This window comes from Heptranchias perlo, chromosome 38 (genome assembly GCF_035084215.1).
Source record: "Heptranchias perlo isolate sHepPer1 chromosome 38, sHepPer1.hap1, whole genome shotgun sequence".
Lineage (NCBI taxonomy): Eukaryota > Metazoa > Chordata > Chondrichthyes > Hexanchiformes > Hexanchidae > Heptranchias > Heptranchias perlo.
Genome location: NC_090362.1, coordinates 10906027 through 10929857, shown reverse-complemented (window position 1 = coordinate 10929857; position 23831 = coordinate 10906027). Strand labels below are relative to the sequence as shown.

General features: G+C 46.8%; 1 protein-coding gene across 1 annotated transcript in view; it reads left to right on the top strand.

Moving 5' to 3' along the window:
- trpm1a (transient receptor potential cation channel, subfamily M, member 1a) overlaps nt 1–23418 on the top strand; it is a 62596-nt gene extending 39178 nt beyond the window's left edge. The window contains exons 15-27 of the mRNA XM_067973268.1: nt 632–661; nt 2267–2556; nt 3218–3446; nt 5333–5452; nt 6957–7088; nt 8652–8780; nt 10791–11042; nt 14938–15112; nt 16530–16550; nt 17830–17974; nt 18464–18654; nt 19198–19330; nt 21210–23418. Of these exons, the coding sequence (XP_067829369.1) occupies nt 632–661; nt 2267–2556; nt 3218–3446; nt 5333–5452; nt 6957–7088; nt 8652–8780; nt 10791–11042; nt 14938–15112; nt 16530–16550; nt 17830–17974; nt 18464–18654; nt 19198–19330; nt 21210–22503 (3141 nt within the window). The 3' untranslated portion in view covers nt 22504–23418. The remainder of the gene's footprint in view (nt 1–631; nt 662–2266; nt 2557–3217; nt 3447–5332; nt 5453–6956; nt 7089–8651; nt 8781–10790; nt 11043–14937; nt 15113–16529; nt 16551–17829; nt 17975–18463; nt 18655–19197; nt 19331–21209) is intronic.
- The last annotated feature ends 413 nt before the right edge of the window (nt 23419–23831 follow it).

Below are 23831 nucleotides of genomic sequence, written 5' to 3'. Positions count from 1 at the left end.
ACCCCCACCACACTCACCCCTCCGCAGAGACTCACCCCGCCCCTCCGCAGAAACTCACTCCCCCCCCACAGAGACTCACTCCCCACAGAGACTTACCTCCACCATACTCACCCCCCCACAGAGACTCATCCCTACCACACTCACCACCCCACAGAGACTCACCCCGCCCCTCCGCAGAGACTCACCGCCCCCTCCCAGGGAGACTCACCCCCACCCACAGAGACTCACCCCCACCCACAGAGATTCACCCCCACCCCATAGAGACTCACCCTCATCTCCCCACAACACGAAGACTCCCCCTCACAGCTGTATGGCCTACTCCTACACCTATTTCTTATGTTCTTACTACTCGAAGATGACTGGGGAGTTCTCCCCGGTGTCGAGGCGAACATTCCTCCCTCAACCAACATCACCAAAAACATTTATTGGTGTTGATGGGATCTTGCTGAGTGTGAAATAGCTGCTGTCCTCACCCCATGTAACTGTAGTCACTGCATGTCATAACAACTCATTGTATGTGAAGCACTTTGGGCTGTTTCTGAGAAGACTGATAGAACGTTGCTCTAAGACTGTTAAAAGCCGACTCAACCCAATTCCAAATTTTAATCTGTTTAATTCTGTTTTCCCACAGCCAAAAGCTCTTAAACTTCTGGGGATGGAGGTGAGCAATGTTTGAAATATTCTCGTTGCAATGTTTTTGATTAGATTTGATAATTGTTTCCTTATGATCCTTAGTGCGTCCCATTTCTCCCTTTCATGCCTTCTCTTCCCCCAGGACCGTGTCTCATTCCACCCTATTCTTCCAAGCCCTGGTGCTTGTCATCAGTGTTTGTCTCCTGCAGCCCCCCCCACCCCCACACTGTGCTGAAAGGTCTTTGGATCATCTGCCTTATCTATTCAAGACTAGGACTTAATCAAAGGTGATATTTTCAAAAGGTTTCTCATGACTGAGTTGTATCCTCTTATTTCAGGCAGTAGACAGAGGGTAAATCGGGTAACTACACGTGTAACAGGGTAACTACACATGTAACAGGGTAATGACATGGGTAACAGGGTAACTACACATGTAACAGGGTAACCACACATGTAACAGGGTAATGTCATGGGTAACAGGGTAACTATACGTGCAACAGGGCAAGTACACATGTAACAGGGTAACTACACATGTAACAGGGCAAATACACATGTAACAGGGCAAGTACATGTGTAACAGGGCAACTACTCTTGTAACAGGGTGACTACACGTGTAACAGGGCAACTACACGTGTAACAGGGCAACTATACATGTTACAGGGTAACTACATGTGTAACAGGGCAACTACATGCGTAACAGGGCAACTATACATGTAACAGGGTAACTACACGTGTAACAGGGCAACTACACGTGTAACAGGGCAACTACACATGTAATAGGGCAACTACACATATAACAGGGCAACTATATGTGTAACAGGGTAACTACACATGTAACAGGGCAACTACACCTGTAACAGGGCAACTACATGTGTAACAGGGCAAGTACATGTGTAACAGGGCAACTATACCTGTAACAGGGCAACTACACCTGTAACAGGGCAACTACATGTGTAACAGGGCAAGTACATGTGTAACAGGGCAACTACACCTGTAACAGGGCAACTACACATGTAACAGGACAACTATACATGTAACAGGGTAACTGCATGTGTAACAGGGCTGCTACATGTGTAACAGGGTAACTACATGTGTAACAGGGTAACTACACATGTAACAGGACAACTATACATGTAACAGGGTAACTGCATGTGTAACAGGGCTGCTACATGTGTAACAGGGTAACTACATGTGTAACAGGGTAACTACACGTGTAACAGGGCTACTACACGTGTGACAGTAAAATAAAAGCCGCAGCCTTAAATCTTCGCTCCAATGTGTTTGTGTTTACACAGTGCCCCCTGTGAGGCAGATGGAGGAACAGCACTCAGAACAAAATCCCCCAAAATTAAACCTTCTTGCTTTGTATTCCTGGTATTTTTGTCCATGTGGTTTGGGGCGGTCTTTCCCTGATATTTACCTTTTTTCAGCAATTCTCTTCCTCCCTTTGATCAATTAAAAGAAACTGCACAAATCCTGCGTGATTTCCTCTGTTTCCTTGTGCTGGGCGCCCCCTGACATCTACCCTGGCTGCAGTCTGGAGTCATTTGAAGTCCAAGTAAATGGTAAATGTGTCAGTGTGCTAAGATATCCTCCGTGTGCTGCTCACTCTCTTCCTTGTGCCCTGTCCTAGGACGATGAGCCGCCGACGAAATCCAAGAGAAAGAAGAAGAAGAAGGAGGAAGAGATTGACATTGACGAGGATGATCCTGCCATTGGCCGATTCTCCTTCCCTTTCCATGAGTTGCTGGTCTGGGCCGTGCTGATGAAGCGGCAGAGAATGGCCCTGTTTTTCTGGCAGCATGGGGAGGAGGCTCTGGCCAAGGCCCTGGTCGCCTGCAAGCTTTACAAGGCCATGTCAAACGAGTGTTCTGGCAGCGAACTTGTGGATGACATCTCACAGGATCTGGACAACAACTCCAAGTTAGTGACCCTTCTGTTCACTGTCGCTCCCACTTCTCTTTTGTTTTTTAAATCCTGGCTCCTTTTCTCCCAACTGGCAGCTGCTGTTTGCAGCACAAGAGTGTGGAGATATCAGGTCTTAGGATGTGACCAAACGTGACGATATCGGGTCTCAGGCCACACGTGACCATACGTGGTGATATCTGTCTCAGGCGTGACCACATGTGGCGATATCGAGTCTCAGGCGTGACCACATTATGAGATATCTGTCTCAGGCTGGTCTCACACGTGACTGTGTTCTAATTGGAAAGCTCAGCTCACACAGGATTTTCTCAAAACTGCCACACACAATGTTTCAGTGAAAGGACGGATCTGACAGAGGATCCAGACCCCAAACTGCTCTCGTCTCTCGAGGTTGCTGTGCAGTTCTCTTTCTGTCTCCGGGATTAAACATTCCTCGGATCAGATCCAGGAATCTTAATACATAACCGAGCATCTGGAGTTTTCTTTGAGCCGAATATGATGGATCTGTGTTCTTAAATGGATTTTAATTAAACAGACAGCAAAATTAAAGCTAAAATTGGATGAGAACTTGTGACTAGCTGGGTTCTGTCTCTGTTAGATTGCCTTTCCATCTCTCCCAGTTGTCTCTCTCTCTCTCTCTCTCTCTCTCTGTTTGCAGGGACTTTGGCCAGCTTGCTGTCGACTTGCTGGACCATTCATACAAACACGATGAGCAGGTGGCCATGAAACTCCTCACCTACGAGCTGAAGAACTGGAGTGACTTGACCTGCCTGAAGCTGGCAGTGGCAGCCAAACACCGGGACTTCATCGCACACACCTGCAGCCAGATGCTGCTGACGGACATGTGGATGGGCCGGCTTCGCGTGCGCAAAAACCCCGGCCTTAAGGTACGGGCCTTGTGGTTACAGCTTAAAGGCACAATCTGTAAATGCAAACAATTTATCTTTTTAAAATCTAATTACGTTATCTTGTCAATTAACTGTTTGATTGCGCCTCCGTGAAGCATCTTGGGACATGTTTCTATGAAGGGCGCTATATAAATGCAAGTTATTGTTGCTGTTTGTGGGATCTTGCTGTGCGCAAATTAGCTGCCGCATTTCCTACATTACAACAGTGATTACACTTCAAAAGCACTTCATTGGCTGTAAAGTGCTTTGAGACACCCTGAAAGGCACTATATAAATGCAAGTTCTTTCTTTAATTTGAATTAGATGCAAAATGCAATCCGGTATGAGTAGCTCAAACCTTTTTTTTCTCTACCAGCCCATGAGGGTGACGATGTAACTTAATGCAAGGAACACAATATAACTAAGACTGAAGAAACATTCACCCAGTCTCTGCTGTTCTGTTCTCCTCCCTGATCTCTTCTCACTTCCCTAAGTTTAACACTCAGTGGGGTCGATTTTCTCTCCCTTTGCCTGGTGTTAATGGGTCGATAATGGCCTCAGAATGGGGTCAGTAGCCTTACTGTCCCGTTAACCCCAGCGATGTGGCCGGCTCCACTTTGATAGGGACCTCCCGCCGGGTGTCCAAAGCGCCGCCAGTTTCAGGCAACAGGCCTCTTTTAATATGGGAATGGGGGCCCAATGACCGAAATCAGACCCTGATCGCCATTGTAGGTCAGAGATTGTACAACTCCATGGGCAATGGATCTGAAGGCTTTATTTTTAAAATGTCGATTCCACAGTAATAGAACTCATATATTAAATGAGTACAAAATATTTATTTTATATATATATATATATATATATATATATACACACACAAGAGATTCTACAAAATAATACGTAGTATAAGATTCGTGCAACATTACAGTTCTATATAGTAAAGTTCTTCATCTAACAGGCTGTGTCTGCAAAGTGAACAGATTGATAATTTACCAGAATATATTCCACCTTGACTGTAGCTGACAGCTTTCTGATCGCGGGCGTACACTCCAGGCTGCTCACTACCCCTCTATTTAAGGCCTGGAACTACAGCCCAGGTGACCTCCGGCATATCTGTCAGTCGCATCATCATACCAGGGGAATGTTAACAGGACAAACAGTCTCACTGGGTAAAACTGATGGACTAACTAAGGCCTTCTATCTAACTGAAGGAGTATTACCTCCTCACCACCTGACTGCATTCCTTTCACAGATATGGCCTTGGAGGATTCTTTTTTGCAACTAACAGTTTACTGTATATTTTCTTCCCACAATTAGATGTTGTGCTTCAGGAACTATTTGGGATTATAAACTTCTTAATCCGATAGTTAAATCATATAGCTTTCCCATTAACTAGACAGAAAAACGATGTTTATGTATATCCACAACATTTACTTCCTGTGCAAAGAATATCAGTTTGTTGCTTCATCAGCCTGTGATGACACCTAGCTGTCATAAGATGTCACACCTCTCCTGCATCCCTGTGAAGCTGGAGAGATGGATAGCGTGGGAGCAGCCTTGCTGTCTCTCTGTCACACACATGCACACTCACACTCACACACACACATACACTCTCACAAGCACACACACCCACACACACACTCACTCATACTCACAGGATCTGGATGTTCCTTGGGCCTTTGCATCTTTGTCAGAGGATTGTTAATGTCGAAAGTGTAATTAAACTGCGAGTATTATACGGTCAGCTACAATTCAAGAGTCTCCATGGTCTCCATAGTATTTTAGTTCAGCATCTAATTCTGCATATAAAATAAAGCAGATCTGTCTTGCAATTACACTTTCATTCTAAATCTAATTTACTAACACACTGTTGTTTTTCCTGTCAGATTATGCTGGGAATTGTATTCCCACCCACCATTCTCTTGCTGGAGTTTAAAGGCAGTGATGATTTGTCATATGAAGCAACTGGGGACAATGAGCAGGGAAAAGAGAAGGAGGAGGACAATGTAAGTGGGGAAGGTCGAGGGGGAGATGGTGATAGTGGGGGGGGAGATGGTGGGGGGAAGGGGGGAGATGATGGTGATGGGGAGAGATGGGGGTGGTGGGGAGATGGTGGTGGTGGAGGAGATGGTGGGGGGAAGGGGGGGAGATGATGGTGGTGGGGGGGGAGGTGGTGGTGGGGAGATGGTCGTGGGGGGGTGGAGATGGGGGTGGTGGGGAGATGGTGGTGGTGGGAGGAGAGATGGTGATAGTGGGGGGGAGATGGTGGGGGGAAGGGGGAGATGGTGGGGGGAAGGGGGGAGATGGTGGTGGTGGGGGGAGATGGTGGGGGGAAGGGGGGGAGATGATGGTGGTGGGGGGGGAGGTGGTGGTGTAGAGATGGTCGTGGGGGGGGGGGAGATGGTGGTGGTGGGGGGAGAGATGGTGATAGTGGGGGGGAGATGGTGGGAGGAAGGGGGGAGATGATGGTGGTGGGGGGGAGATGGTGGTGGTGGGGGGAGATGGTGGTGGTGTGGGGGGGGGAGTTGGTGGTGGTGGGGGGGAGATGGTGGTGGTGGGGGGGAGATGGTGGTGGTGGGGGGGAGATGGTGGTGGTGGGGGGGAGATGGTGGTGTGGTGGGGGGGAGATGGTGGTGTGGGAGGGGGAGATGGTGGTGTGGGGGGGAGATGGTGGTGGTGGGGGGGGAGATGGTGGTGGTGGGGGGGGAGATGGTGGTGGTGGGGGGGGAGATGGTGGTGGTGGGGGGGGAGATGGTGGTGTGGTGGGGGGGAGATGGTGGTGTGGTGGGGGGGGAGATGGTGGTGTGGTGGGGGGGAGATGGTGGTGGGGGGAGATGATGGTGGTGGGGGGAGATGGTGGTGTGGGGGGAGATGGTGGTGGTGGTTGGGGGAGATGGTGGTGGGGGGGGGAGATGGTGGTGGGGGGGGAGATGGTGGGGGGGGGGAGATGGTGTTGGTGGGGGAGATGGTTGGGGGGGAGATGGTGGTGGTGGGGGGAGATGGTGGTGGTGGGGGGAGATGGTGGTGGTGGGGGGGGAGATGGTGGTGGGGGGGAGATGGTTGGGGGGGAGATGGTGGTGGTGGGGGGTGATGGTGGGGGGGGGGAGATGGTGGTGGGCGGGGAGATAGCGGGGGGGAGATGGTGGGGGGGAGATGGTGGTGGTGGGGGGGAGATGGTGGTGGGAGATGGTGCTGGTGGCGGGGGGTTGATGGTGGGGGGGGAGATGGTGGTGGTGGGGGGAGATGGTGGGGGGGGAGATGGTGGTGGGCGGGGAGATGGGGGGGAGATGGTGGTGGGGGGGAGATGGTGGGGGGGGAGATGGTGGTGGTGGGGGGAGATGGTGGTGGTGGGGGGAGGTGATGGTGGGGGGGGAGATGGTGGCGGGGGGGGAGATGGTGGGGGGGTTGGTGGTGGTTGTGGCAAGGACTTCTCTACTCAGTGTGGGACTGAGTTATACTGACAAGGAGCACAGTACTGCTCAGTCTAAAATGCTGTGCCTCTGATTTCAGGATGTGAACACAGAAGCTGTTTCCAAAAAAGGGGATGAAGAAGAAGGGAAGGAAAACAACAGGAGTATCCCGATTGGACAGAAGATTTACGAGTTCTATAATGCACCCATTGTTAAATTCTGGTTCCACACTGTAAGTTTCCCCTGTAAACCATACTTCTATAGTTAAATCAATGTGAGGTTGGTGATTACACCAGGCCCGAGGGGAATAAAATGCTCATTTTTAAGTGTTTTGGTGAGAGAGTTTGAGGGATATGGTGAGAGAGATTGAGGGATATGGTGAGAGGAATTGAGGGATATGATAGGAGATGGAGGGATATGGTGAGAGGGTTTGAGGGATATGATGAGAGAGTTTGAGGGATATGGTGAGAGAGTTTGAGGGATATGGTGAGAGAGATTGAGGGATATGGTGAGAGGGATTGAGGGATATGGTGAGAGATTGAGGGATATGGTGAGAGGGTTTGAGGGATATGGTGAGAGATTGAGGGATATGGTGAGAGGGTTTGAGGGATATGGTGAGAGAGTTTGAGGGATATGATGAGAGAGTTTGAGGGATATGGTGAAAGGGTTTGAGGGATATGATGAGAGAGTTTGAGGGATATGATGAGAGAGTTTGAGGGATATGGTGAAAGAGTTTGAGGGATATGATGAGAGAGTTTGAGGGATATGATGAGAGAGTTTGAGGGATATGGTGAGAGAGTTTGAGGGATATGGTGAGAGAGATTGAGGGATATGGTGAGAGGGATTGAGGGATATGGTGAGAGATTGAGGGATATGGTGAGAGGGTTTGATGGATATGATGAGAGAGTTTGAGGGATATGGTGAGAGGGTTTGAGGGATATGATGAGAGGGATTGAGGGATATGGTGAGAGATTGAGGGATATGGTGAGAGGAATTAAGAGATATGGTGAGAGAGATTGAGGGATATGGTGAGAGGGATTGAGGGATATGGTGAGAGATTGAGAGATATGGTGAGAGGAATTGAGGTATATGGTGAGAGAGATTGAGGGATATGGTGAGAGGGATTGAGGGATATGGTGAGAGGGATTGAGGGATATGGTGAGAGATTGAGGGATATGGTGAGAGGGATATGGTGAGAGGGATTGAGGGATATGGTGAGAGATTGAGGGATATGGTGAGAGAGATTGAGGGATATGGTGAGAGGGATTGAGGGATTATGGTGAGAGATTGAGGGGTATGGTGAGAGGGATTGTGGGATATGGTGAGAGATTGAGGGATATGGTGAGAGGGATAGAGGGATATGTGGGAGATGGATATGTTAATCTATCAGAAAGGGTCGGGCTTGTTGGATCCTAATGACGTTTCTTCTTCCTAAACTTTTTATATTCTAAACGTTGAACTGTGATCTTTTGAAATTCTTCATTACACATCCTTACCTAGAATCATAGAATCTTACAGCACAGACGGAGGCCGCTCAGTCCATCGTCCTGTGCCGGCTCTTTGAACGAGCTATCCAATTAGTCTCACTTCCCCGAACTTTCCCCATTGCTCTGCAAATACACATACTATACAATTATGGATCCTTACACACTGTGAAATTACAGGTCCTTACAAACTGTATACGATTATTAATCCTTACACACTCTGTGAAATTACAGATCCATTTAATGTGTTAATAAAAATTTGAGACAGTGTGATATTCCTTCAAATGGCTCTTGCGCCCATTCCCTTAAAGATGGCGTACCTGGGCTACTTGCTGCTCTACAACTACGTAATCCTGGTGAAGATGGAGGGCCTGCCCTCGATTTCAGAGTGGATTCTCATCTCGTACATCTTAATGCTGGCCATTGAGAAAATCAGAGAGGTAAGAATCATAGAATCATAGAAAGGTTACAACACGGAAGGAGGCCCTTTGTCCCATCGAGTTCGTGCCAGCTCTATGCAAGAACAATCCAGCTAGTCCCACTCCCCCGCCCTATCCCCGTAGCCCTGCAAATTTTTTCCTTTCAAGTACTTGTCCAGTTCCCTTTTGAAGGCCATGATTGAATCTGCCTCCACCACCCCCTTGGGCAGTGCATTCCAGATCCTAACCACTCTCTCTGTGTAAAAAAGTTTTTCCTCATGTCACCTTTGGTTCTTTTGCCAATCAACTTAAATCTATGTCCTCTGGTTCTTGACCCTTCCGTCAATGGGAACAGTTTCTCTCTATCTACTCTGTCTAGATCCTTCATGATTTTGAATATCTCTATCAAATCTCCTCTCAACTTTCTCTGTTCCAAGGAGAACAACCCCAGCTTCTCCAGTCTAATTAAAGTCCTTTATCCGTGGAATCAGTCTAGTAAATCTCTTCTGCACACTCTCTAAGGCCTTCACATCTTTCCTAAAGTGCGGTGCCCAGAACTGGACACAATACTCCAGTTGTGGTTGAACCAGTGTTTTATAAAGGTTCATCATGACTTCCTTGCTTTTGTACTCTATGCCTCTATTTATAAATTGTAAACAATTTTACAACACCAAGTTATAGTCCAGCAATTTTATTTTAAATTTTAAAATAATTATAAAGCCCAGGATCCCTTATGCTTTTTTAACTGCTTCCTCAAACTGCCCTGCCACCTTCAACGATTTGTGTACATATACATCCAGATCCCTTTGTTCCTGTACCCCTTTTAGAATTGTGCCCTTTAGTTTATATTGCCTCTCCTCATTCTTCCTACCAAAATCTATCACCTCGCATTTTTCTGCTTTAAATTTCATCTGCCACATGTCCGCCCATTCCACCTGCCTGTCTGTCCTCTTGAAGTCTATCACTATCCTCCTCACTGTTCACTATGCTTCCAAGTTTTGTGTCATCTGAAAATTTGGAAATTGTGCCATGTACACCCAAGTTCAAGTCATTTATATATATCAAGAAAAGCAGTGATTCTAGTCCGGCCCCTGGGGAACACCACTGTACACTTCCCTCCAGTTCAAAAAACAACCGTTCACCACTACTCTCTGCTTCCTGTTACTTAGCCAATTCTGTATCCATGTTGCTACTGCCCCTTTTATTCCATGGCCTTCAATCTTAATGACAAGCCTTTATGCAGCATTTTCTCAAATGCTTTTGAAAGTCCATATACACCACATCAACTGCATTGCCCTCATTGACCCTCTCTGTTACCTCATCAAAAAGCTCTATCAAGTTAGTTAAATATGATTTGCCTTTAACCAATCTGTGCTGGCTTTCCCTAATCAATCCACACTTGTCCAAGTGACTGCTAGTTCTGTCCTGGATTATTGTTTCTAAAAGTATCCCCACCACCGAGGTTAAACTGACTGGCCTCTAGTTGCTCGGTTTATCCTTACACCCTTTTTTGAACAAGGGTGTAACATTTGCAATTCTCCAGTCCTCTGGCACCACCCCTATATCTAAGAAAGCTACAGAGTTCAGTAACTTTAAAACCTGTCCCCAAAATGGAGACCTCTGTTCCTCTCTGTGTATCAAGTCTTAAAAATTTGAGAAAGTGCACAACGAGGGAAGGTCATTGTTGGTGAGGAAGGTCACTCACGGTGGGGAAGGCCACTGACCATAGGGAAGGTCACTGATGGTGAGGAAGGTCACTGACCCTGGATTGACTGAAGGCCTCATTCTCCGGCAAGGCTTTGTTTTGGACATTAATATTTCCCTAATTTTCTGGATTGTATGAGACAATTAATTAAAATGGCAGAAGCAAAACCTGTCCCACCCATGTGGGTAACTTCTGGATCCACACTCTCCTTCTCCAGCAAACACTGCACACGTGCACAGGAAGTCCAATTCAGAGACGGCACAATTGTGACTATTGAGTTATGACAAAGTCCAACCATATTAATATAATATTAATTTTTAACGTAGATCCTAATGTCAGAGCCGAGTAAACTGAGGCAAAAGGTGAAGGTGTGGATGCAGGAATACTGGAACATCACTGACATGGTGGCCATCGCCATCTTCAGCTGTGGCGTGATGTTGCGGCTGCAGAGTCAGCCATACATGAGCTACGGACGGGTCATCTACTGTGTGGACATTATAATCTGGTACATCCGCGTCCTCGACATCTTCGGTGTCAACAAGTACCTGGGACCCTACGTGATGATGATTGGAAAGATGGTGAGTGGGCCAGACACCTGGGTCACCAAATCCCAGGAACTTGTGCATTGTGGACAAGTCTGGAGCAAGGTGCCACTTCCCACCTACTCTACGTACCAGTGAATGTTCAGAAAGAAAGGGATTGATGTGGAGTAGGGGGAGGGGCAGAGTATTTCCACTTACACCTGGAACGGACCCCTTTCTGGGGCATTCTCATTACCTCAAGGAATGGCACCTTGGAGACCATCCTCGCCTGCACCCCGACAGAATTCTGTGCCCAGGCTCCTTGTCCCACAAAGTCCAGCGCAGCCAACACCCTCTAACTGCCAAGTGACACTGGCTCCCACCTCCTCAGATCAATCTTCTCATCCTCATTTCCAAAGCCCTTTGTGGTTTTGCTCTGCCCAGCCTTCTGCAGCCATATGTCCCAACTCCCACCCTATACCCCTCTGGCTCCAGGTTACCTCTTGTTCCCTCCATACCCTCTATTCCTCCTGCTCTGGTTTACTGCTTGTTTCCTGTGCCCTTTACGGGTGTTTAAATCTCAATTGCAGGATTTGTAGATCCCTGTTCGGGGGTGTAGATCCCTGTTCGGAGGGTGTAGATCCCTGTTCGGAGGGTGTAGATCCCTGTTCGGAGGGTGTAGGTCCCTTTTCAGGGGTGTAGATCCCTGTTCGGAGGGTGTAGATCCCTGTTCGGAGGGTGTAGATCCCTGTTCGGAGGGTGTAGATCCCTGTTCGGAGGGTGTAGAATCCTGTTTGGGGGCTGTAGATCCCTGTTCGGGGTGTTGATCCCTGTTCCCACAGGTTTAAATCGCTGGGCCTGGGGAGCTGATGAGCAGAAGCCATTGATCACCACCAACTGGTTATAGACGGTGATTAGCAGAAGGGTGGTACCAGCTCAGCACCTTCCTCGGGGTGTGGGGTATGGAGTGTGGGATGTGGGGGAGAGAGGCCCAAAAGAGGATAGCGTAGGAAATGGAAAGTACTGAAATAAACTCTAGAAGATCGAATCACCAAATAACAAGAGCAATGTGTCAGCTCCCATTGACTGACTCTGTTTCTGTTCCCTCTGCAGACACAAGAGCCTCTAACAGTACAGTATTCTTTTTGTGAAATATACAAATATAGGAAGGAACATATGAACACGAGTAGGCCATTTAGCCCCTCGAGCCTGTTCTGCCATTCAACAAGATCATGGCTGATCTGTGACCTAACTCCATGTACCTGCCTTAGCCCCATATCCCTTAATGCCTTTGGTTAACAAAGATCTATCAATCTCAGATTTAAAATTAACAATTGAGTCAGCATCAACTGCCGTTTACGGAAGAGAGTTCCAAAATTCTACCACCCTTTGCATGTAGAAGTGTTTCCTAACTTCACTTTGAAAGTCCTGGCTCTAATTTTTAGGCTATGTCCCCTAGTCCTAGACTCCCCAACCAGCGGAAATAGTTTCTCTCTATCTACCCTATCAGTTCCCCTTAATATCTTGAAAACTTCGATCAAATCACCCCTTAATCTTCTAAATTCCAGAGAATACAACCCTAGTTTGTGTAATCCCTCCTCGTAATTTAACCCTTGGAGTCCAGGTATTATTCTAGTAAATCTACGCTGCACCCCCTCCAAGGCCAATATATCTTTCCTAAGGTGCAGTGCCCAGAACTGAACACAGTACTCCAGGTGTGGTCTAACCAGGGATTTGTATAGCTGTAGCATAACTTCTACCTCTTGTATTCTATTCCTGTAGATATAAAGGCCAGCGTTCCATTAGCCTTTTTGATTATTTTCTGTACCTGTCCATTGCATTTTAATGATCTATATACATGGACCCCTAAGTCTCTTTGGACCGCCACTGTTTTGAGCTTTTCAAGATTTAGAAAGTACTCTGACTTATCCTTTTTAGGGCCAAAGTGGATGACCTCACACTTGCCTAAATTGAAATCCATTTGCCACAGTTTTGCCCATTCACAATAAACACATTAAGTACAAATACAATCCACAAGAGTCTCTGAAATTAATTGACCATCGCCTGTTTGAGAGGGAACCATCACACACAGTGAAACTTTTAAACCAGGTCAGACAAGGAAATTCTCTGCTTGATATTCAAACATTGCACAGTTTCCTGAAGGAATTTTATGGATATGATTTTATTCCATGATTTCAAAAGGAATTGCTGCTCCATCTGGTCCTACTTAAAGGGAACCTGCTTTCTGTTTCATATAAAAAGGTTCTTTGAAGGATGCTTGAGTTGTTTTTCTTGGCTCTCTGTATATAGAAATGGGTTCAGATAAAAGCTTCAGTTGTATGTTACAAATAGAACTCTCTGCTATGGCTCATGCTATCAACAATCACTCATGTTCATGGCAGAGAGCCAGTTTCCAAATGCAGGCCATGGCTCCTATGAGCCAAAACCTATACTTTTATATGTGACATGAGTGGGATAGCATGCTACAAAACTAACAATTACCCCTTAATTACATGTAACACACCAGAAATTCTGTTGAATGTCCATGACATTCCCCTGTCTACTCTGTAAGATAGTAAATATTGCACTGTCAGACCATTACATTCAGGCTAAAACCATTATAGTAATTTATTTACAATTAAGATAATTACACATAAACAGTAAGCCAACAAGAAAGTGGTAGTACAATACTTAAAACAGATAGATTTCATCCATAGGGGTTTAAAGTATTCTATTTAGAATATATTTCTTATGCAAGACCTTTGGATGAAACAATCTTTTGCAGTCTTCCCAATGGAAGGTCATTGGTGAGTAATAACATTCCTATGTTGGCCTAACAATGTTCAACTTCATAAGTTTATTGAACTGAATTGAAGTTATTGAAGAATTGAAGTTTGCAATACATATTCTAAACTAAAGACCTTTGAATAAAGACCTGTCACTCAGCCAAACTCAAGAGCACTACGGTAAAAAATGTTTATCATCCATGGAAATGGCCATGTATTAATGGTTAGAATGTTTACTGCCTTCATCTCATTCATCGACTTTGATGGTTTGGCCGTCAGATATGATGAATTAATCAGCTTGCACAACCTCCAAATTTACCTACATGAACATTTCAAAGACAGACTACCCAGCATCTTCTACCTAACTAGGTTCTGACTACAGGCAATGGCACCAATAATGAAGGCCAGTGACTGAATCTGTGGATGTACCTGGCCAGTTTTGTGTTGTGGCTGCAGCTCCCCCAAGCCCTGTTATAGAGAGAAAAGGATCCCTCTAAATTTAAAGCTAACTGAAGTCAATTCATAAATTATGTTTACCCTGTCTAACTGAAATCATATACAAATGCAATACAGAAATCACCCAAATCGTTACATACCCATTTCGTCATAATGTAGGGACAGAGTTTAGGTCTGGGGTCAGATGAGTATAGGAGAAAGAGATGAAGAAATTGATTAATAGCCATGTGCTGACCTCATGACCCCATGTCGTGTGATGACCCCGTGATGTGTGACAACCCCGTGACCCTGTTCTGTGTGATGATCCCACGACTCCATGCTGTGATGCTTCCGTGCCGTGTGATGACCCCAGGCTGTGTGATGACCCCGTGCCGTGTGATGTCTCCGGGCTGTGTGATGACCCCGTGACTCTGGGCCGTGTGATGACCCTGTGCCGTGTGATGACCCCATGACATGTGATGATCCCGGGCCATGTGATGAGCCCATGACATGTGATGACCCCGGGCCATGTGATGACCTGGTGACCCCGTGCCATGTGATGACCTGGAGACCCAGGTCGTGTGATGACCTTGTGACCCTGGGCTGTGCGATGACCCTGTGAACCTGGGCTGTGTGATGACCCCGTGACCCCAGGCCGTGTGATGACCACTGCTGCTGTGTAATGTGATCTTTGCCCGTGATGCATTGGAATTTTAAATGCTTTGTTACAGATGGTCGACATGCTGTACTTTGTTGTCATTATGCTGGTGGTCCTGATGAGTTTCGGAGTGTCGAGACAGGCGATTCTACACCCAGATGAGGAACCTTCATGGAGATTAGCGCGGAATATTTTCTACATGCCATACTGGATGATCTACGGAGAGGTGTTTGCGGATCAGATAGACCGTAAGACTAGAATTTATAGTAAGACTCTGCTTCCTGTTTCTTGGGCAGATGATCAGTTCTAAAGCAACCAGGCTGCTGACAGGAGGTTACTACCACCAGTAATATCCCGACATTCTGCAGGCAAGCCCTTTAATCCCTGTTTCCTCCTCTCCTCTCCTGAAGGTGCTGACCCCAATTGGGGTACAGTTCCATGGGCGCCAATTGAGCTCTAGTAATTGACCCAGGATATTTAACCATAGGGGGCATCACATCCAAACCTGATCCTATCCTCGTCTGACATCCACATATGCACACTCTCCTGCAGGGGTCACTGGACAGAGATCAGGAGCAGGAATCCACCTCAGCCCTGAGACTAAAACTGAAGCCAATTATAAGATACATTAGCTGACCTGGCTGTGGTTGGATAACTCAGGTCAGAATAGTTATCAATCTGGCATTTTCCTGGTGTGTGCGGCCATGTGTCTAATCATTGAACCATTGGGAGGGAAGTTAGAGCATTATTAAATAAATGAAGTTATTGACAGACTGTTCAAATCTAAAAGGTTACCAGCCCCAGGAGACCAGACTCTTAAAGGACAAAAAATTAATTTGCCATAAACAAGTATAAGGAAAGCACAGATTGAGGGACCTTTAACTCCTGATACCATACAGCACTAATGGTGAATCTACTGCTTCATTAGAGAAAGGACAATAAGGGCCTTCATTTTCAGAAATTGGGATCAAGACCAATTGTGAAAATGTTGATAGGAATGTTGACCTGAGTTACAGCCCGTTAACCAACAGTGATCAGCAAAGACACTGTCATTGTTCAGATTTGAAAGATGCATTATTTAATATTGGAAAGTGGTGCCCAAAACCTGATTGCACATTTGATACAACAATTTCACAGCAATGTTGGGGAGAGCACGCCATACACGGGCTACATGTGAAAATCTATGGAACTTTTTACATTAGTTCCAGATAGTTGTGTAGAACAATCATCTGCCATGTCTGGTTTGTTTTCTAGCTTTGCAGTCACTGAGAATGAGGGCGGGATTATCGGCAGTGCGGGATTATTGGGAATGCCTGATAGCGGCGAGTGTGGGATTATCAGGAGCGCGGGGTTATTAGGATTGCGTTTTAGTGGCGAGTGCAGGTTATCAATGAATGTGTTTGGTGTTATCATTCTTCAGGACAAAGCTGTTGATAATTTGAGCGTGCGTACTGGAGGGTGAGAGAGTCGGTGTTTGATTCAGTATTTGCAGTCTCCATTTCCCTGGCCGGAACTCTCTGTACTTTATTCTCCAGGATTGCAACAAGTTCTTTTTTAAAATATATATTTCAGGAATTCTTGCTTTTGATGTGTGTGGAGATTTATTCTCATTGTCCTGTTTTATTTCCTTCATTTCTGCTGTACCTCGATGAAATCTTACACTAGTGTACGCCATGGAAATTAATCGTAAGTGTGAAACAGATTTTGGTGCTGGGGGGAGCAGTAGTTTGTCCGTATTGTGGATGTGATTTGATGGTGATGTTTGTGTGCGGTGATTCTGTTCTCTAGTCTGTGCTGCAGCCACAAAGGCTGAACAAACTCTCCTTGTTCTTTATTGAGTTTAGTTTGATCCTAATGGGCTGGAGTTCACCAGCCACAGGAGTGATTAAAGCTGTTCCAAGGTGACAGCCCAGCCTGACTGTGAGGTTCTGTCAGTTTATACGCTTGTTATGTTAAAGGCAATGACACAAATGATGTCACCGCCTCATCAGTTATACCGACCGTCAGTTTCCTGTGAAATTCAGGCACAATGTACAAGCAGACATGTGGTCTCCTTATTTCTAGGTGCTATGCATGCAGGCTACTTAGCCCAGCTCTGCACACTTAATATGGGGTACTTGCTGCTGGATATAATCCCCCACATTGTACGCACCTCCGCATGCACGTGTACCCCCACATTCTGTGCATCTATGCCCCCACATTCTACGCAGCCCCACATTCTGTGCACATGTACCCCCACATTCTGTGCATCTATGCCCCCACATTCTACGCAGCCCCACATTCTGTGCACGTGTACCCCCACATTCTGTGCATCTATGCCCCCACATTCTACGCAGCCCCACATTCTGTGCACGTGTACCCCCGCATTATGTGCACCTATACCCCCACATTATGTGTACATGTACCCCCCACATTCTATGCACCCCCGCATTCTGTGAACATGTACCCCTGCATTATTTGCGCGTATACCCCCGCATTCTGTGCACCTATACCCCCACATTATGTGTACATGTACCCCTACATTCCATGCATTCCCACATTCTGTGCACGTGTCTCCCCGCATTCTGTGTACGTGTACCCCAGAAAGCATCCACTAGAATTACAGACACTTCTGTAAAGATCCTCCAGAAAAGAGGTTTAAGGGTTGATTTCCCGAGACACGTGGCTAACAATCCCAGCTTCCTTTCAGCAGGAATCAGAAAATCGACTCTTCAATAATGTCAACAGTCACTTCACCATTCACTGCTCACTGTCACGGAACTGGCGCTGCACACAGGTCACCCAGGGCCTCGGTCCACACAATAGTCAGACATGGGGTCACCAAATAACGAGGGAGAACACAAAAAACAGGGGGCCTGGCACCCCGAAATAACGGTCAACAAAAACAAACTTTGGGCTTGGGGTAGATGCATCTTGTGTGATTCTTTGTTTGTATTAAAATGTGAGGAGTTTTTTTCATTTGTAGCTCCATGTGGAGAGAACCTGTATGATGATGATGGGAAGCGTCTCCCTCCCTGTATCCCAGGGGCCTGGATTATTCCTGCTATCATGGCTATTTACCTGCTAGTCGCTAACATTCTCCTCGTAAATCTGCTGATAGCTGTCTTCAAGTAAGAATCAGAACAGTTAACATGCTCATCTTTGAAACCCTGTAGTAATTGTTGGTTTATACAAGCTGTGGATTAGAATCAGCCCGTTAGTAGCTGACAATTTACCTGCTGCTGTTTCCTGTGGTTTACTTTGATCAGTTTTCCTGTGAACTTTCCTCTCTTGTTCCTTCAAAGCTCCAAATATTTTGTTCTATATGCTCTTCGTCCTCTCTTCATCCTCGCTGTGTCGAAATTGAGGCTCATTACATTGCTTCCTACTTCTTTCTTTTCCAGGGTCTTAAAACTGAGAGACTCCTCCTCTCCCCACCCCTGCCTTGCCTCTCTCCCCTCCCCCGCCTCCTACAATCTTCAGGCTTTGAAAACCCAAGCTTGATATCATCTAATCGTTACTTCCTGATTCTCCCTTGGTGATCCCTATACTGTGGACCTTGCCCCTTGCTCAGATTTCTTAACACAGGTCTGCTGACCGAGTTTTCCTCTTTCCTGCAGCAACACTTTCCTGGAGGTGATTTCCATCTCCAACCAGGTGTGGAAGTTCCAGCGCTATCAGCTGATCTTGACATTCCACGAAAGGCCAATCTTCCCTCCTCCGATCATCATCTTCAGTTATGTGTCCATGATCGCTCGGCACTTCTGTCGCAGAAAGAACAAGGAGGTGGACGAACGGGATCGGGGGCTAAGTGTGTGCACTGCTGTACTGAGAGCAATTGTGCCTTACATCCCCAGAGAACATCCCACTCCCGCTCAGTCCCTGCACCCCTCCCTGCCCCTTCCCCCTGTCCCTGTCCCTGCCCCTCCCCACCCCACCCCCTGTCTCCCCTGGCCCCTCCCCCTCTGTCCCTAGCCCTGTACCCTGCCTCCCCCTCCACACACCCTCCCCCTGTTCCCTCCCGTCTCTGTCCCTGCATCCCCTGCCCCCTGGCCCCTCCCCTGTCCCCCATCCCTGTTCCTTCCCCTGCACCCCTTCTAATCCCACCCTGCCCCTGCCCCCCTCCCCTCCCCGACCCCACTCCCCTGTTCCTAGTCCCCGTCCCCTCCCCTGCACCCCCTCCCCGCCCCATTCAACCTGCCTACCCTCAGCAACATAACATCATTCTTGGGTCTATGATGCCTTTTTTATTCAGCATTGAGACAGATTAGCATTGATTTTTAAAGATCTTTTACTTGCTTTATCTTACCGTGAATGCATAAACACTATTCTTACTCCCCCTTCCTTGTGACAGAACTAATCCTCTGTGAGGAAGAGCTGAAGAAACTGCAGGAGTTTGAGGAGCAGTGTTTGGAACAGTACTTCACAGAGAAGGAAGACCGAGAGCATTCATCAAATGATGAGCGCATTCGAATCACAGCTGAAAGGTGTGTTGTCAGCACTGGTGGACTCACCCTTTGTAGAATAAATTGGGTCAGGTGTATATTTTCAATGTGTGTCACGTTCTATTCCACACTGGCCAGAGTTTCCTGCTTCTGCACAGGACAGGCCCACGATTCGCCATTTAATAGAAACAGGAGGAGGCCATTCAGCCCTTCGAGTCTGTTCTGCCATTCAATTATAAGGAATCTTACAACACCAGGTTATAGTCCAACAGTTTTATTTGAAAATCACAAGCTTTCGGAGGCATTCTCCTTCGTCAGGTGAGTGTGAGATTCCATGGAAGGTACCGCATATATAGTCAGAGAACAATGCCTGGTGATCACAGATAATCTTTCCAACTGCCCGTTGTCAAGGCAATCAAAGGAGTCAAATAGTGTTCAGACAGAGAGACACCACACACAGGACCACCGAATACACAAACGGTCAGAACCCAAAGGCAGAGAGAGAGAGAGAAACATCCGAAAGGAAGAGAAAGAGAGAGAATGATCAGTTGTATTAAAAACAGATAACTTTTTTTCACTGATGGGGTTACGTGTAGCATGACATGAACCCAAGATCCCGGTTGAGGAAGTCCTCATGGGTGCGGAACTTGGCTATCAATTTCTGCTCAACAGTTTTGCGTTGTCGTGTGTCTCGAAGGCTGCCTTGCAGAACGCTTACCCGAAGGTCGGTGGCTGAATGTCCTTGACTGCTGAAGTGTTCCCCGACTGGGAGGGAACCCTCCTGTCTGGCGATTGTTGTGCGGTGTCCGTTCATCCGTTGTCGCAGTGTCTGCATGGTCTCGCCAATGTACCATGCTCCGGGGCATCCTTTCCTGCAACGTATGAGGTAGACAACGTTGGCCGAGCCACAGGAGTATGAACCATGTACCTGGTGGGTGGTGTCCTCTCGTGTGATGGTGGTATCTGTGTCGATTGTGTTGATTTCCTTGACAACGGGCAGTTGGAAAGATTATCTGTAATCACCAGGCATTGTTCTCTGACTATATATGCAGTACCTTCTATGGAATCTCACACTCACCTGACGAAGGAGAAAGCCTCCGAAAGCTTGTGATTTTTAGATAAAACTGTTGGACTATAACCTGGTGTTGTAAGATTCCTTACATTTGTCCACCCCAGTCCATCACCGGCATCTCCACATCATGGCCATTCAATTAGATCATGGCTGAGCTATATCTTAACTCCATCTACCCGCCTTGGTTCCGTAACCCTTAACACCCTCGCCTAACAAAAATCTATCAATCTCTGTTTTAAACATTTTCAATTGACCCCCAGCCTCAGGGAGAGAGAGTTCCAGATTTCCACTACCCTTTGTGTGAAGAAGTGCTTCCTGACATCACCCCTGAATGGCCTAGCTCTAATTTTAAGGTTATGCCCCCTTGTTCTGCACTCCCTCACCAGAGGAAATACTTTCTCTCTATCTACCCTATCAAATCCTTTAATCATCTTAAACACCTTAATTAGATCATCCCTTAATCTTCTATACTCAAGGGAATAAAAGCAATATTAAAGTGAGTGGGGGGAAACTGGGGGGCTAGAGAACGCAGCAGTGGAAATTTATTTGCCAAACCTTTTCTTTACATAACACGATGACATAAATGCAAATGCTGCATTTCCCAGGTTCAGTCCCTGGTTTGTGCTGAAGCAGCATTGGGCTGGCTTCTGATGTTCCCATGGTTTAATACTCCACCGACAGGAGTAACAGGCAGAGCAGAATCTCAGATCATCCTACATCTGGGTGATGGCTTATTTTGGGTGACTAACATTTCACACCAGATGGCTGCACAGAGTATAATTTCAGTTAGGGTCTTCACTAAGAAACTTGATCTCATTTATCTGACAAACTCTTCCCTCAAAATTTCAGGGTGGAGAACATGGCAATGCGTCTGGAGGAAGTGAATGAGAGGGAACATTTTATGAAAGCTTCACTCCAAACTGTTGATATTCGATTGGCCCAACTGGAGGAGTTCTCTGGCCGGATGGTCAATGCGATGGAAAAGCTGTCGGGTATCGATAAGACAGAGCTGACCCACACTCGCTCCAGGTGTCCTTCAGAGTGTGATGCTGCTTACCTGATCAGACAAAACAGCACTGAAGGAATGAGCATGTATCGCTTCCACATGGACGGAGATGACACTACCGTTGAAGATGGCGTGGGCCTAACATCTCCTTTGATGGGATCTCACAGGAGGAGTTACTCTGCAATCATGCTGAGAGACGATAAGGAACTTGTGGAACAGAAAATGCACGTGACACCAAAGCGGCAGTTTGGGCTCCGTCAATTCTCCAGCACCCGTGGACTGGAGGGAGGCAGCCAAATGTTGGGAGTCACACAAGACCCCAGGAGGCTCAACTCTTGTATAGACATCTTTGTTTCTTCATCTGATGGCTATCAAAGTCCACTGAAGACGAAAGAGGAAACCAGTTACCAAAGGTTCCTGCGTTCAACGGAAGCTGGTTTTAATGGAAAAGCTGTCTCAGTAGAGCGAACAAAGTTGGAGGCTTGTATCTCCTTCCCCTTGGAGAAGTCCAAAGCAGCTAGCTATTTTCCTCCACAGACTTATGGCACATGCCAGACCACAATGGTAAAGTCTAGAAGTGTCATATTTGGACCAGGAGGTATGGTGCCCGGTCAAGAAGAAAACTGGAGCTCAGACTATGGCTACATTATGGACCATGTACATTCTGCCGGCACCTCCTCTACAATCACCCCAGAATGGGCCACTCAGTGCAAGTTCAAGTTTCGGAAGGATGTGCCTCAAGAACAAGTGCCGGTGAAAGAAGGCACCCACCAAATATTACTGTCCTCTCCTGAGACACAAGCAGAACAAAAACAGCAGCTGACCGACACGGAGGATGATGGAGACATTGGCAGCAGTGTTTTCTATCTATCCACACCTACAGCAAGGGGACCAAGAATGATCCCAAAATCCAAAAACTTCCTAACAGTGAAACCAGATAGATTAATCTCTCCGAGGTCAAAGAGTCTTCACGGGCACAACAGGAAAACTATGCGCATGATGGGTGACAGCTTCAACAAACCGAAACAAGCATTCAGCACAAAGGACCTGCGGGAGATGTGTGAGGCTCCCCAGCGGCCAGAAAGCGACAGAGCAGCCGGCCCGGAGAAGAAGAAATCCACTGAGACCTTTTGCTAAACGATTTTATTCAGTCTCCCGTTACCCAGAATTTCAATTGTTATCAGATGAAGTTTAGTGTACGGATTTAAAACATCTTTAGTCTCTTTTTCACCAATTTCTTCCTCCCCCCCCCCCACCCCTAAAGACACTGATCCTTGCTGTGGGACAGATACAGGGTCTCCAGTAGCCCCCCAATACTTCCGCAAGTGGTCATTCATCTGTGAGCCTAGACCGTCTGTGCCGGGGCCTTTCCACCAAGGGGGGCATCACAGCTGATCACAATCCTGTCCACACCTTCCACCAGGGGTCACTGGATCAGACAGAACCCCTGGTTGGTTTTCCCCTGTCTAGACAGCACACTGGAAATGTAATGCACCAATTGCTGTCTGAGCTAGGCCTCAGATTGAACCTGGGTCCTTCCTGCATCACCAGGCTCAGTTACACACTATATGGTAAATTTACCCGCAGACATTGTAGCCTAGGTCCTAGTGTAATGGTGATGGTACAGTGAGAAATTATATCGGATCAGCAGGTTAACATGAACTCGTGGAAACTCAAGAATCAAGTGAAGGAAACTTCCTCTCTTGACATAGAATCATAGAAAGTTACGGCACAAAAGGAGGCTATTTGGCCCATCGTGTCCGTGCCAGTCGAAAAGAGTTATGCAGCTTAATCCCACTTTCCAGCACTTGGTTTGTAGCCCCGTAGGTTATGGCACTTCAAGTACGCATCCATGTACTTTTTAAATGAGTTGAGAGTTTCTGTCTCTGCCACCCTTTCAGGCAGTGAGTTCCAGACCCCCACCACCCTCTAGGTGAAAAAATGTCTCCTCAGCTCCCCTCTAATCCTTCTACCAATTACTTTAAATTTATGCCCCCTGGTCACTGACCTCTCTGCTAAGGGAAATAGGTCCTCCTTATCTAGTCATAATTTTATTCCTCAATTAAATCTCCCCTCAGCCTCCTTTGTTCCAAAGAAAAAAAACCCAGCCTATCCAATCTTTTCTCATAGCTAAAATTCTCCAGCCCTGGCAACATCCTCATAAATCTCCTCTGTACCCTCTCTAGTGCAATCACATCTTTCCTGTGATGTGGTGACCAGAACTATACACAGTACTCAAGCTGTGGCCTAACTAGTGTTTTATACGGTTCTAGCATAACCACCCTGCTCTTATATTCTATGCCTTGGTTAATAAAGGAAAGTATCCCGTATGTCTTCTTAACCATGTTATCTAACTGTCCCACTACCTTCAGGGATCTGTGGACATGCACTCCAAGATCCCTTTGTTCCTCTACACCTCTCAGTATCCTCCCATTTATTGTGTATTCCCTTGCCTTGTTTGCCCT